The following is a 13,970-nucleotide window of genomic DNA, read 5'->3' on the forward strand; positions in this document are numbered from 1 at the left end:
CAGATATTAAATCCAGGGACGAGATTTTTCAAGGGAATCTGATTTAAACTACCCTAGCATTTACACCATATTACTTAGAACTCAGGACGCATGACTGCTGTTGACTACATGGGAGTTTGGCTCTTGAAAAAGGGATCCATTTATCTTGTGGCAGATCCGTAAGAACACACACATCAAATATTCCAGGAGTTACATGCCTGTGCTCAGGTTACACAGTTAGCTGCAGATATTACCTGACCCATAACATCCTCATCATAGGATAATGTCAAACCGAGGTCAGCAATGTCACCATCGTAACGCTGTAAAGCAAAAATGAAATACAATCACTAGAATCAAATAATCCATTCTTTTAAAGTTTATATCCCACACAAGATGCCCCTAAAGCATATGTAATAGCATCATTTTTAATTTTGTGTAGTTGACTATACTATAAATCTTTGGGCAGTTTTAACTGACAATGTAAGTGTGGAAGAAGAGATCAGCTGTTGGTTAAATTATAACCAACAGCAGTTTAATGAGGTGAAATGCCCCAACAACCTTAACTTATTCTAATGGATGCTACGTAGTAAAATATACAGTCTTCTGCATCAGGCTTGTAACTACTGAGCAAAAATGAGTGGAAAAAAGCACAGGAGGAAGGAGCACTATAGTATCAAAGGCACAAGCAATTCAGTTAATTTTAGCTTAGGTTTGACGATGTTTTGTATTCTCTCAATACTAAATACATTGACTGATTTGCTAAGGTGTGACAATCCACAAAATGATTCACAATCATCATCTTTATGTGCCATGTCGTATGATATGGGTGATCATGGTCCAGCCATGATTGTTCTTGGCAAATTTTTCTACAGAAGTGATTTGTTCTTGATTTCTTCTGGGTAGCATCTTTACAAGATGGGTGACCCCAGCCATTATCAATTCACTTCAGAGATTTCTGGCATCAGTGGTTGCGTAATCAGGACTTGTGATATGCAGCACTTGCTCCCATGGCTCATGTGACCCTGATTTTGGGAGGGGGGGACTAAGCAGGTGCTACACCTTGCCCAGGCTAGCAGAGGGAAGGAGAACCTTACATCTCCTTTAATAGAGACATACAGCATCTCCACCCCACCACCAAAAAAAAATTACAGTTGTAACATTAGATCAAGCTGAGCTGACTCTCCTTATATTTCAAGTCAAATTATTATGTTACCAATGATTCAAAGCACAGTAAATTGAATGTGCAATAGGGAAATGTAGTGTCATTAACACAGTAATGCTTTCAATTGCTGATGCCATACATTCTGGAACTGGATCTTCAAAGCTATTCAAAGCCTACCTCTGCTCTCTGTCCTTCTCGCTACTGCCATCAGGCAGGAGGTACAGACGCCTTAGATCCCACACCACCATGTTCAGGAACAGTCATTACACTACAACCAACAGGCTTCTCAACTGCTGTGGGTAACTTTAATTGCTACTACTCTGACTGATTGATTCCACAACCTATGGACTAACGTCTACGTCTCATGGTCTCAGAATTATGTATGTATTTATTTAATTTATTTATTTGCAGTCTGTCTTCTTTTGCACACAAGTTGTTTGTCAGTCTTTGTGTGTAGTTTTTCATTGATTCTATTGTATTTCTTTGTTCCATGTGAATACTTGCAAGAAAATGAATCTCAAGGTGACGTATACATATTTTGATAATAAATTTACTTTGAACTCTTCCTCTGGGGCAGGTTTTACCAACTTTTTCTTATGCTATGGACCAATACCATTAACCAAGGGGTCGGTGAACCCCAGGTTGGGAACCCTCTTCTGAAGGGCTCTGTGATGAGTTTGGAAGTTCAGTGAGGAGTCTTGTACATTTAACACATTAAAAGGTCCTATACAAGAATAAGACATTGTTATTCAGTACACGATGAGTAACTTTTAAATGGTACCTTTGAGCAGTGCTGGACAAAGAAATAACCATTTGACTGAGTCCAATTACAAAGCATGCAAAGTCAAAGGAGGCAATTTAAAAATTTTCTTTTTGCTTTACTTTTGAGTAACAACATTCCAGCTATTACAATCATTTCTCATTATTACCTTTATGGAGGTGAGATTTTTGTAGAACTCAGAGTCCAGGGATGGAAGTTCATCAATGGAACTGTACAACATACTGTGATGATGTCCGAGAACCTGACTGAGGAAGAAGGAAGCAAAGGGAACATCCACTACTATTCCCTGTGGAAAGGAAACAGAGAATGCTTATTGTTGTACTCACAATTTTCACTCTTGTTTTTAAACTATCGCAATTCACGCTTGCCTTCGGCTTTAAGGTTAACTTTATTTGTCACATGTACATCAAAATATAGAGTGGAATGCATTGTTTGCATCAAATCAAATCAGCAAGCTGAACACGTGTTGCCATGCTTCTGGCACCAACATAGTATGCCCACAACTCACTAACCCTAGCCCATAAATCTTGGGAACGTGGCGGGGGGGTGGGGGGGAGAACTGGAGCATACGGAGGGAACCCACATGGTCAGCGGAGAACATACTAACTTCTCACAGACAGCGAGAGGAATTGAACCCCGATTGGTGACGCTAGCATTGTACTATCCACTATGCTACACTATATTATGCTTAAAGACCCATATTCCCTGAAACTGAGCTCCTAGCAGTAACAGAAGAAGAGCTTACACGAGGAATTCTGCAGATGCTGGAAACTGAAGAGCTGATCTGCTTCACTGCCTCTCGTCATACTCTTCCTGCACTGGTCGTTCTTTTTTATCCCCCTTTAAAATATCCTGCAATTATATCCTTTCATTTTAGGTTTTAGTCAACAACTGCACTTTTTGTATTGCTCAACACCCTATTCTCCGCACTTTAGAATACAAATGTTGCCCCCCAGTAGGATCCAAGAACTGAGGTGAAGGATAGATTTGCAGTTACAGACACTGGAAGGAATACTTTGACAGCCTCCTCAGACATGACTGCCCTTGATACGGACATTATGATGGTCTACCCTGTCCAGCCTCGCTGCCTGCCCTGATTACTACAAGTTATAAATGTCAACCAAAGAAACAAGGTCAGACTGTGTTCTGACAGTGATCCTAAAACTCCACAGTATGGAATTGCAGTCAAAAATCCACAGTCTTATTGTCCACATTTGGAAAGAGGAAGATGGGCCAAAAATCTCAGATAGTCACAATTGCAGTATCTTCAAGAAAGGAGACAAATTTTAATGTGGTAATTACAGAGTGGGATGACCATTGTCTACCACTTATAAATTCACTACCAGGCTTCTCAATGTGTTTTCCTAGTGGCTGAAGATTTGCTTCCCAAATCACAGCATGGATTGTATCCATGATGAGGTACGGGAGGCAAGACCCTGGAAAACATGGAACCTTCCCATTTCTCAGAAGCTACCTCCTAAAGGCAAACCTCAAAGAGGAAATTCATCATCACTTTCAGTGCACCAGCACAGCAGTTTGCTGACTGGGTTAAAGGGTGTTTGAAGATCAAGCCCTCAAACCTGACACAAAACTCTTGGTCCTCTGGCAGCTGTAACCCCTGTCCGACTGAATGCTTGAGATTTGAAGTGCTGCTGTAAGGAATACAAGTCATTGGAAATAAACCACCAATGCTGTCTGTCTTTGCAAAACCCTCCACATTCACTGGAGGCAGACGCAAAGCAATGTCAGTGTCCGACATCCCCAGTACTGAAGCCCCAGCTGCACTCAATTTGCTCTATTGAACTGTCCACAGCATCTGCATGTGTACAAACTGACACAGACATGGTTTACTACAGTCTGGTAAGTGAAAAAATTACCAGTGAAAGATTGAAAGATGATCTCAAATCCTCCTTGAGAAAAATGTAACTAACCACTGACCTCTGGGAATCTGTTCATGACAGTTTAAAATGGAGAGGAATGGCATTGTAGTCATCAGGAGTACATGGAAATCCAGCATAAATGGTAGAGGTACATCACCTCCAAGACTATCCATCTGTCAGGCACCTACTGCCACATTGGTGAGAGTCTGAAGCTTTCACTGCCCTATCACTCACCTAAGAATTTGGTTGGAAGAATGTCTTCCAATCCCAAACGATTGCCTCAGAAAAATAACTCGCTAAAGGCAGTCTATAAAAGCTATTGAGAGTGTCACAGTAGTGTAGTGGTTAGCATAACGCTTACAACACCTACTTTTGTCTTTAAGGAGTTTGTCTGTTTTCCCCGTGACCTCAAATCCTGGTGCTCCAATTTCCTCTCACATTCCAAAAATGTACAGGTTAGGGTTAGTAAGTCGTGGTGCCAGAAGCATGTGACTCCAGCACATCCACGGACTGTGCTAGTCATTGATGCAAACAACGCATTTCAGTGTACATGACACAAATAAAGCAAAGCTTAATCTATTGATGTTCACTTTAGTACTTAAAAGTTTTGCTGTCATTCTATATTCACAAAGTTACGAGTCTTAGAAGCTCTTTGATCCACTCCCCAATTAAATATCACATACCTTGCAGCTTTGACCTTAGTTTTCTTGTGGGTATTGATTTGGAAAACACCACAGAGGCACACAACATGGAAACAGGCCTTTCAACCCAACTCATCCATGGCGCCCAGCCAATTAGTTTCATTTGCCCATGTCCCTCTAAACCCCGTCTATCCATGTGTAATTTATTTTTACCCAAGTCTTTTGCATGTGGAACTGACCCAATATTTGGCAGAGAGGAGTGGGGTAGGGGCTGCAGAAAGCAGCGAATGCAGTGACAGTCCAAAGACGTACTGGTTAGTAGACCAATTGGCCATTGTAAAATTGTCCTGTGATTAGGCTAGGGTTAAATAAGTGAGCTCCTGGGTGGCATGGCTCAGTGGGCCGGTGTTCTGTGCTGTATCTCTAAATAAAACAGGTAGTGTTATTGTGCCAATATTCAATCAATGTGACTGTTGAAGTGAGTGAATTAGAGTCATTAAATATACAAAGCTATTTGTATTCCAGAGATTACTGTGAAAGATGTAGTAGTAACTGCAGTAGACGAAAGAAATTTAAAATCAAATGGGAGAATGTAAATTTATAGGATGTTTCAGAGCCAAGAACTAAGTCCAACAAGGCTGTTCATTTAGTTTATGTCAGTCTTAAGATTTTCATCATCTTTCAATATAATTAATGATAAACCAAGCTGTTTCATACAAGTTTTGAAGAGGGTCTCGGCCTGAGATGTCAACTGTTTATTCATTTCCATAGATTCTACCTGACTTACTGAGTTCCCCTAGCATTTTGTGTGTGTTGAACACAGAGTTTGGTAGTTATATTCTTACCTCATAGACAGCTTTTCCCAGCATCTTTCCAACAAATTCAAAGAGCTGCAGATGATTTTCATGGATGTATGAGGTGGGGGATGGGTATAGTCGTTCATCTCCGCTTGTTGTCTGCAAAAAACAAAACCATCAGTCCGAACTAACAACAGAGCCAGGAGGAATTTAGCATTATTAGAGGACATTTCATCTCTGGGAATAAGATATAATATTCAGTTTAGAGACAGAGAGAGAGAAAAAAAGATAATAAGCTGCATAAGGCAATGTACTAGTAAATCCAATTCAGACAGTCAGTGAAAAAAAGAGACACATCTCTATGAATCACATTTGCTCCACTTTTGATTCAAACACTGGTTACCTTGAAGAGATTCAGAGCAGGGTCAAAGACCTTCTTGATGATTTCTTCTAAAAATTCCTTGAAGACACCATCCTGATCAATCCCAGCTTCATCTACTCCAAGATCATTCACAAATTTCACTCTAATGACTCCTTTCATTGTGTTCACAGGTAATCGCCGCAACTGTTCATATCCATCCTAGAGATACAAAAGGCACATCTCACCTGTCAGCTCATTACTAGAAAGACAATGAAAAATTACTTTATTTCATCAATTTGTATTTGTAGTCCTTCAGAATCAGAATCAGGTTTAATATCACTGGCATATGTCGTGAACGCAGTAACAGTACAATATAATTCATGATAAAAGAAAGGCTTCTTGCTTAAGTGTCCAAAAATAATCAGGCAGCAATGATAGATTCCAGATGCCCTGATGCTGTTTCTTCATGACTGCAATGTCCTGGTGAAACCTTTCACCGTGCTCCTCACTGACGGCACCAAGATTTGCAGGGAAGAAGCCTAAATGGGAATGCAGAAAATGAATCTTTAGTGACATGTTGCACTTCATGCTTGTATGCTTGAAGCATGTTGTCACCCAGCTGCACATAGCTTGGTGCTCTATAGTTGCCAAGGAAATTTTCAACATCGTCCTTGAATGCCTTCCATGTGATTTTCTCCAGTCCCACTCGAAGTTCTTTGAATTACCAGCCACTGATGACCTGTTTGATTTGTGGACCAACGAAAATACCTTCCTTAATCTTGGCATCAGTTATTCTGACATGAATTATGAACTAAAATAACAGATAAAGGCAATTATAAAAAATGGTGCATGGTCAGCAACGCAAAATCTTTGTTCTTTTTGGGACACCATGTTCTTATGTTTCTTCTTCCCATAATCCCCTTTCTTTTTTTTTGGAAGCGATATTTTATTTACTCTCATTTATAATTAACTAATCATACGTATTGATACTAACTTTTTCTTATTTATGTATTTTAGAAATTATACTATGTAGATTATTTTAGTATAGTGTTTAATTTTTTTTTATATCAGTTTCCGGGGGGTTATCTATATAACATATATCTTTGGAGTTGCCTCCTGCAGAAATAGGGTTAGATTTAGTGTTAACAACAGGAATTCTGCAGATGCTGGAAATTCAAGCAACATACATCAAAGTTGCTGGTGAACGCAGCAGGCCAAGCAGCATCTATAGGAAGAGGCGCATCTTCCTATAGATGCTGCTTGGCCTGCTGCGTTCACCAGCAACTTTGATGTATGTTGCTTAGATTTAGTGTTAGTTAGTTCTTTCTTCAGCCTTTTCTGGCTTAGTTCAGGGTTCTTGGGGATGGAAGGTGGGGCAGTCTTTTTCTTTTTTAGTTTTTTTCTATTGGCTGATTTAGTACTACAAAGATGTCTGCAGTGTCGAGATTTCCGGTTCCTCTCTGAGCATGCATTCCTCTTCCGATTTCATGAGGTCACATTATGGTTAACCCTTTACTCACCAAAGGGTTAATCTTAAATTATGGTTCACATTATTAATTTTGTCTCTTGGAATACAAATGGTTTAAACCATCCAATAAAACAGAAAAAGATTTTCAAAGTATTCCAAAGACTGAATGCTCATATTATTTTTGCACAAGAAACTCATGTAAGGAAAGAGGATAATCAACGCTTCTTTAAGTTCTGGAAAACAGCGCAAAATCCATAAGACATATCTAAAAGTATTCAGGAAGCAAAATCTTTGTTGTCCAGTGTTATTAAGAAATCCTAATGGTTTAGTATCTGACTCACCAGGTGGTGTTGCTTTCCATATTACCCTCAGCTCACTGGGTTCGCAGGAAAATTCATTACAACGCTGTATAACATCCACAAAAGTGAATTCAAAGAGTGTTGAGGTTATTAATAGGAACAACAACCAAAAGTCTAGAAAATCTGCTATTCTGGCACCGAAATCTGAAGTGTGCTGGACTAACCGAGTCCTTCTGCTTGTCAGTGACAGAGATGTGACGATCCTTGCTCTTGGGCTCCCAGATTTTGGACAGGGTAGCAGCCATTATCTGGGAGCCATCCATCTCCCATTACTGCTTCAGTTGTGGCTTTCTACAGTTATATCTATTCACTGGGAGATTGCCAGAACTGAACTTTAGGTTGGTGGTGAATATTGGTAGCTTGGGTTGAGGTGTTTGATGTTGCAGTGTTTGCCAAGGTTGGCAATCAGCTTGCAGACATGTCATTATCATTTGAAGTGACATCCTCAGTGTGCAGTTGTTGGTACAAAGTTCAAAGTAAAATTTATTATCAGAGTACATACATGTCACCACATTCAACATTGAGATTCTTTTTCTGCAGGCATGCTTAGCAAATCTATAAAAAAAAACTGTAAACAGGATTGATGAATAACAAACTGTGCAAATGCCAATATAAATAAATAGCAATAAATAACGAGAACATGAAATAACAAGGAGTCCTTGAGGTCCGTCGGTTGTGGAAGCACCTGAAATAGAATGAATGTAGTTATATACCCTTTTGTTCAAGAGCCTGATGGTTGACGGGTAGGAACGGTTCCAGAACCTGGTGGTACGAGTCCTGAGGCTCCTGTACCTGCTAGCTGATGTCAGCAGTAAGGAAAAAGCATGGCCTGGGAGGTGAGGATCTTTGATGATGGATGTTGCTTTTCTGTGGCAACATTTCATGTAGACGTTCAATGTTTGGGAGGGTTTTACTGTGATGTACTGGGCCAAATCCATTACCTTCTGAAGGAATTCCTGCTCACAGGTATTGGTGTTCCCATTGTGTAATGCAGCCAGTCAGCACACTTTCCACCACATATCTGTAGAAGTTTGCCAAGGTTTTTGGTGACATGCCGAATCTTCGCAGGCTCCTGAGGAAGTAGAGATGCTGTCATGCTTTCTTTGCAATCATATTTATATGATGCATCCAGGACAGGTCCTCTGAGATAGTGACACTCAGGAATTTACAGTTACTGACCCTCTCCATCTCTGATCCTCCGATGAGTACTGGATCATGGACCTCTGCTTTCCTCTCCTGAAGTCTGCAATTAGTTTCCTGCGATTATTGACAGTGAGTGAGAGGTTGTTATTACACCACTCAGCCAAATTTTCTATCTCCCTCCTCTCTGCTGATTCATCAGCACCTTTAACATTTTTGATCAACACCTTTGGTGTTTCTCTCTGGGAGTGCTCATGTTTATATAGGTTACCACCCCCCCCCCCACCCGGGTCACTTGCCTCCAAGACAGTATGATTCCCTAAGAGCCAAAGAAATGCCAGCCAATAGAATTCAAAGGTCAACTGAAAGGATAGCCAATCAGGATCGAGGCAAACAAACAACTGGGGGGGGGGGGGGAGAGATATATAAACGCAGACATTCCCAGAGAGAAACACCAACAACTGTACACTGAGGATGTCACCATGTCACCTCGACTGGTGATGAAACGTCTGTAAACACCACAACATCAATTCATAGACTAATGCTGGAGACTAGCAAAGGCCTTGGATTGGCACTATCATAACCAAAAACCCCTGTAGTATGAACAATTTGGGCAGAAGAAACAGTAAGAGTTTGTGCATCTTTGAGCTTCAACACTGCCAGTGCATTAATCTAGGCATGAAAAGAAAGAACAAACCTGCGCAACTTATGCCAGAGCCAGTTTATAATGACTGAACAAATCTACATGAAATTGAGATATATACACAGTAGAAAAACTCAGTAATTTTTGAGAGAATTTGAGGAATGTGTCTTCATCTCCATTACATTTGCAAACCAGCGGGGGGAATACCAGGCCGAGGAATGGAACAATTAAAGTTCCAATGCAGTAAAGCACTGATCTCAACCAAAACCTGGGTACCTCGAGCATTCGAGATCTGCGGATCGTAACGTGGATGACGTGAGGGGAAACAGAACTTGTCTCCACCAATCCCAGTGATTCCTTCTCCCTCGTTACCATATTCCGAAAAAGCAGCACTCTCTATTAAAACAAAATCAGCACGGATAAGTTATGGACAGATTATGTATTGCTTTAAATTTGTTCACTGAGTTCAGCTTTTTGGCAAATTGGGGTAAATTATAATGAAAGCTTAAAGAGTTCTATATTTTAAAGAACTTTTAATCACCTCTACAATTGTGAACATTTTTGACATTATTAAAAATATATGAGTTAGAAACAGGAGAAGGACAGAGGAAGTGACTTTTGTAAAATTAAAGCTACTTTTTAGGATGAAGCCCATCAGGGCCCAAGAACCTGCCAGTCTGCAGCTTCAGTAAGTTGTTCAGAGCTCCTTGTAATTTTCCCAAGTTCCTCTCTCCTATAGAGGTGTATAAAATCACTAGGGACAGAGATAAAAGGTGATGATGCAAGGTTGGGAAAGTCAATAATTCAAGTACATAGATTTAAGATGAGAGTGGAAAGATTGAATGGGAATCTGTGAGGTGATACTTTGCTGAGTGTTATGTATAGAATGAGATGCCAGAGGAAGTGATTGAGGTGGGTATAATGACAACAATTAAATGACATTTGGACAGCTACATGTATAGCAAAGACTTGGAGGGATTGGGCCAAATGGAAGCAAATGGGACTAACTGAGATGAGCATCTAAGAACAGACAAGTTACACTAAAGGGCCTGTTATAGAAACATAGAAAATAGGTGCAGGAGTAGGCCATTTGGCCCTTCGAGCCTGCACCGCCATTTATTATGATCATGGCTGATCATCCAACTCAGAACCCCGCCCCAGCCTTCCCTCCATACCCCCTGATCCCCGTAGCCACAAGGGCCATATCTAACTCTCTCTTAAATATAGCCAATGAACTGGCCTCAACTGTTTCCTGTGGCAGAGAATTCCACAGATTCACCACTCTCTGTGTGAAGAAGTTTTTCCTAATCTCGGTCCTAAAAGGCTTCCCCTTTATCCTCAAACTGTGACCCCTCGTTCTGGACTTCCCCAACATTGGGAACAATCTTCCTGCATCTAGCCTGTCCAATCCCTTTAGGATTTTATACGTTTCAATCAGATCCCCCCCTCAATCTTCTAAATTCCAACGAGTACAAGCCCAGTTCATCCAGTCTTTCTTCATATGAAAGTCCTGCCATCCCAGGAATCAATCTGGTGAACCTTCTTTGTACTCCCTCTATGGCAAGGATGTCTTTCCTCAGATTAGGGGACCAAAACTGCACACAATACTTCAGGTATGGTCTCACCAAGGCCTTGTACAACTGCAGTAGTACCTCCCTGCTCCTGTACTCGAATCCTCTCGCTATAAATGCCAGCATACCATTCGCGTTTTTCACCGCCTGCTGTACCTGCATGCCCACTTTCAATGACTGGTGTATAATGACACCCAGGTCTCGTTGCACCTCCCCTTTTCCTAATCGGCCACCATTCAGATAATAATCTGTTTTCCTATTTTTGCCACCAAAGTGGATAACTTCACATTTATCCACATTAAATTGCATCTGCCCTGAATTTGCCCACTCACCCAACCTATCCAAGTCACCCTGCATCCTCTTAGCATCCTCCTCACAGCTAACACTGCCACCCAGCTTCGTGTCATCCGCAAACTTGGAGATGCTGCATTTAATTCCCTCATCCAAGTCATTAATATATATTGTAAACAACTGGGGTCCCAGCACTGAGCCTTGCGGTACCCCACTAGTCACCGCCTGCCATTCTGAAAAGGTCCCGTTTATTCTCACTCTTTGCTTCCTGTCTGCTAACCAATTCTCCACCCACACCAATACCTTACCCCCAATACCGTGTGCTTTAAGTTTGCACACTAATCTCCTGTGTGGGACCTTGTCAAAAGCCTTTTGAAAATCCAAATATACCACATCCACTGGTTCTCCCCTATCCATTCTACTAGTTACATCCTCAAAAAATTCTATGAGATTCGTCAGACATGATTTTCCTTTCACAAATCCATGCTGACTTTGTCCGATCATTTCACCGCTCTATCACATCCTTGATAACTGACTCCAGCAGTTTCCCCACCACCGACGTTAGGCTAACCGGTCTATAATTCCCCGGTTTCTCTCTCCCTCCTTTTTTAAAAAGTGGGGTTACATTAGCCACCCTCCAATCCTCAGGAACTAGTCCAGAATCTAACGAGTTTTGAAAAATCATCACCAATGCATCCACTATTTCCTGGGCTACTTCCTTAAGCACTCTAGGATGCAGACCATCTGGGGATTTATCTGCCTTCAATCCCTTCAATTTACCTAACACCACTTCCCTACTAACATGTATTTCGCTCAGTTCCTCCATCTCACTGGACCCTCTGTCCCCTACTATTTCTGGAAGATTATTTATGTCCTCCTTAGTGAAGACAGAACCAAAGTAATTATTCAATTGGTCTGCCATGTCCTTGCTCCCCATAATCAATTCACCTGTTTCTGCCTGTAGGTGACCTACATTTGTCTTTACCAGTCTTTTCCTTTTGACATATCTATAAAAGCTTTTACAGTCAGTTTTTATGTTCCCTGCCAGTTTTCTCTCATAATCTTTTTTCCCCTTCCTAATTAAGCCCTTTGTCCTCCTCTGCTGAACTCTGAATTTCTCCCAGTCCTCAGGTGAGCCACTTTTTCTGGCTAATTTATATGCTTCTTCTTTGGAATTGATACTATCCCTAATTTCTCTTGTCAGCTACGGGTTATATAGACAAGTTACGCTTAAGGGCCTGTTATATAGACAAGTTACGCTAAAGGGCCTGTTATATAGACAAGTTATGCTAAAGGGCCTGTTATATTGCTGTAAAGCTCCACCACTCCCAATTTCCATTTTTCAGATATTTTGGATGTTCCTTGTATCCTCTAATTAAGAGTTCCCAATTTCTCTTATGGCATGAACCAATACCATGAAGCAAGGGGTCTGTGGACTCCAGGTTAGGAAACAGTACTCTACAGTTAAAGGTCCTTTAAATTCAGTGGCCAATGCTATATTTTCCATAATTAATACTCTGTACTCACTATCTATAGGACAATTTCTCTATTTATTAACTCACTTCAGAATCAGAATCAAGTTTATTATCACCAGCATGTGACATGAAATTTGTTAATTTAGCAGCAGCAGTTCAATGCAATACATAATCTCGCAGAGAGAAGAAATAATAATAAAACAATAATAAACAAGTAAATCAATTACATATATTGAATAGATTATTAAAAAATGCGCAAAAACAGAAATACTGTATATTTTTACACACTTGTCGAAACCATCACAGTAATTAAAAATGTCACAGACTAAAGAAGTATGTGATAGAATTTCTCACATAGCAAGCATACAATTGAGTATTTTGACAACTTGGAGGAAAAGGCAGCAAATCAAATTGTTTTTATATTCCTGACCACTACAGCTTCTTTTGTCATCTTCTATCCCTTTATTCCCATTCTTAGGATTTAGCAAATGAAACAAATGAAAATTTGGAAGACTTGATTATCATACATTTCAATGTCCACTATGAAGGTGTCGCCACTGGTACTGATAACAGAGGTTGCACTGCACATATTCATGAGTCAATTAATACATAGCTCAGCTCATTTAATGACTTAAAATTAGATATATATTTATTCACTAATGTTCGTTACTTCGTTTAGGTGACTAATTTAAGTGAACCATGATACCAAATGGATTGGACTCTGTAGTCCACATTATGACGTGTTTCTGATCACTTCTTTTTGTCCCTATTTTGGGTGATTTTGAATCAGAGCAGCCTGCAAATAACGAACACTGAGCTGAAATGAATATGTCTGGATTCTTTCGCTTTTGTGTTCTACATTCTGCTACTGTGTGATCTGAAATCTCCGGAGGGGAAGGTCCCAAATCCTCGGCTTTGCCTGTTGCTTTGCGGCTGGGGCTGGGGTCGAAGCGCTCGGCAGAGATGGTGCTCAGTGCTCGGTGTCGGAGGGTTGGTCAGAGGTTCGAAGTTTTCAGACGAAGTCAGAGTCGGACTGTGGTCGGGTGCTTCCAGGATGCTGCATCGGCAAGTTTGCGGCGCTGGAAGCTCATGGCAGGGAGAGTTTTTCTTCCTTCTACCGTGTCCGTGAGATGATGGGCTATTGGGACTTTGAGACTTTTTTTACTGTGCCCATGGTCTGCTCTTATCAAATTACGGTATTGCTTTGCACTGTTGTAACTATGTGTTATAATTATGTGATTTTTGTCAGTTTTAGTCTTGGTCTGTCTTGTGTTTCTGTGATATCATACCGGAGGAACATTGTATCATTTTTTAATGTATGCATTTCTAAATGACAATAAACGAGGACTGAGTGTCCTCATAATCTAATCTATATTCTGTGATTTTCGCTCAATTTTTTTTGTTGCCATTTGCACGTTTTGC

General features: G+C 40.6%; 1 protein-coding gene across 2 annotated transcripts in view; it reads right to left on the reverse strand.

The window, feature by feature from the left end:
- The window catches only part of ube3b (ubiquitin protein ligase E3B), an 80,372-nt gene that overhangs the window by 13,959 nt on the left and 52,443 nt on the right, over positions 1 to 13,970 (reverse strand). For both annotated transcript variants that reach the window (XM_063034107.1, XM_063034108.1), the window contains 5 exons: positions 9,488 to 9,607; positions 5,644 to 5,820; positions 5,289 to 5,399; positions 2,071 to 2,208; positions 234 to 299 (listed from right to left, as the gene is read on the reverse strand). In XM_063034107.1, coding sequence (XP_062890177.1) covers positions 234 to 299; positions 2,071 to 2,208; positions 5,289 to 5,399; positions 5,644 to 5,820; positions 9,488 to 9,607 — 612 coding nt within the window. The remainder of the gene's footprint in view (positions 1 to 233; positions 300 to 2,070; positions 2,209 to 5,288; positions 5,400 to 5,643; positions 5,821 to 9,487; positions 9,608 to 13,970) is intronic.

The sequence above is a fragment of the Mobula hypostoma genome, chromosome 27 (genome assembly GCF_963921235.1).
Source record: "Mobula hypostoma chromosome 27, sMobHyp1.1, whole genome shotgun sequence".
NCBI lineage: Eukaryota > Metazoa > Chordata > Chondrichthyes > Myliobatiformes > Myliobatidae > Mobula > Mobula hypostoma.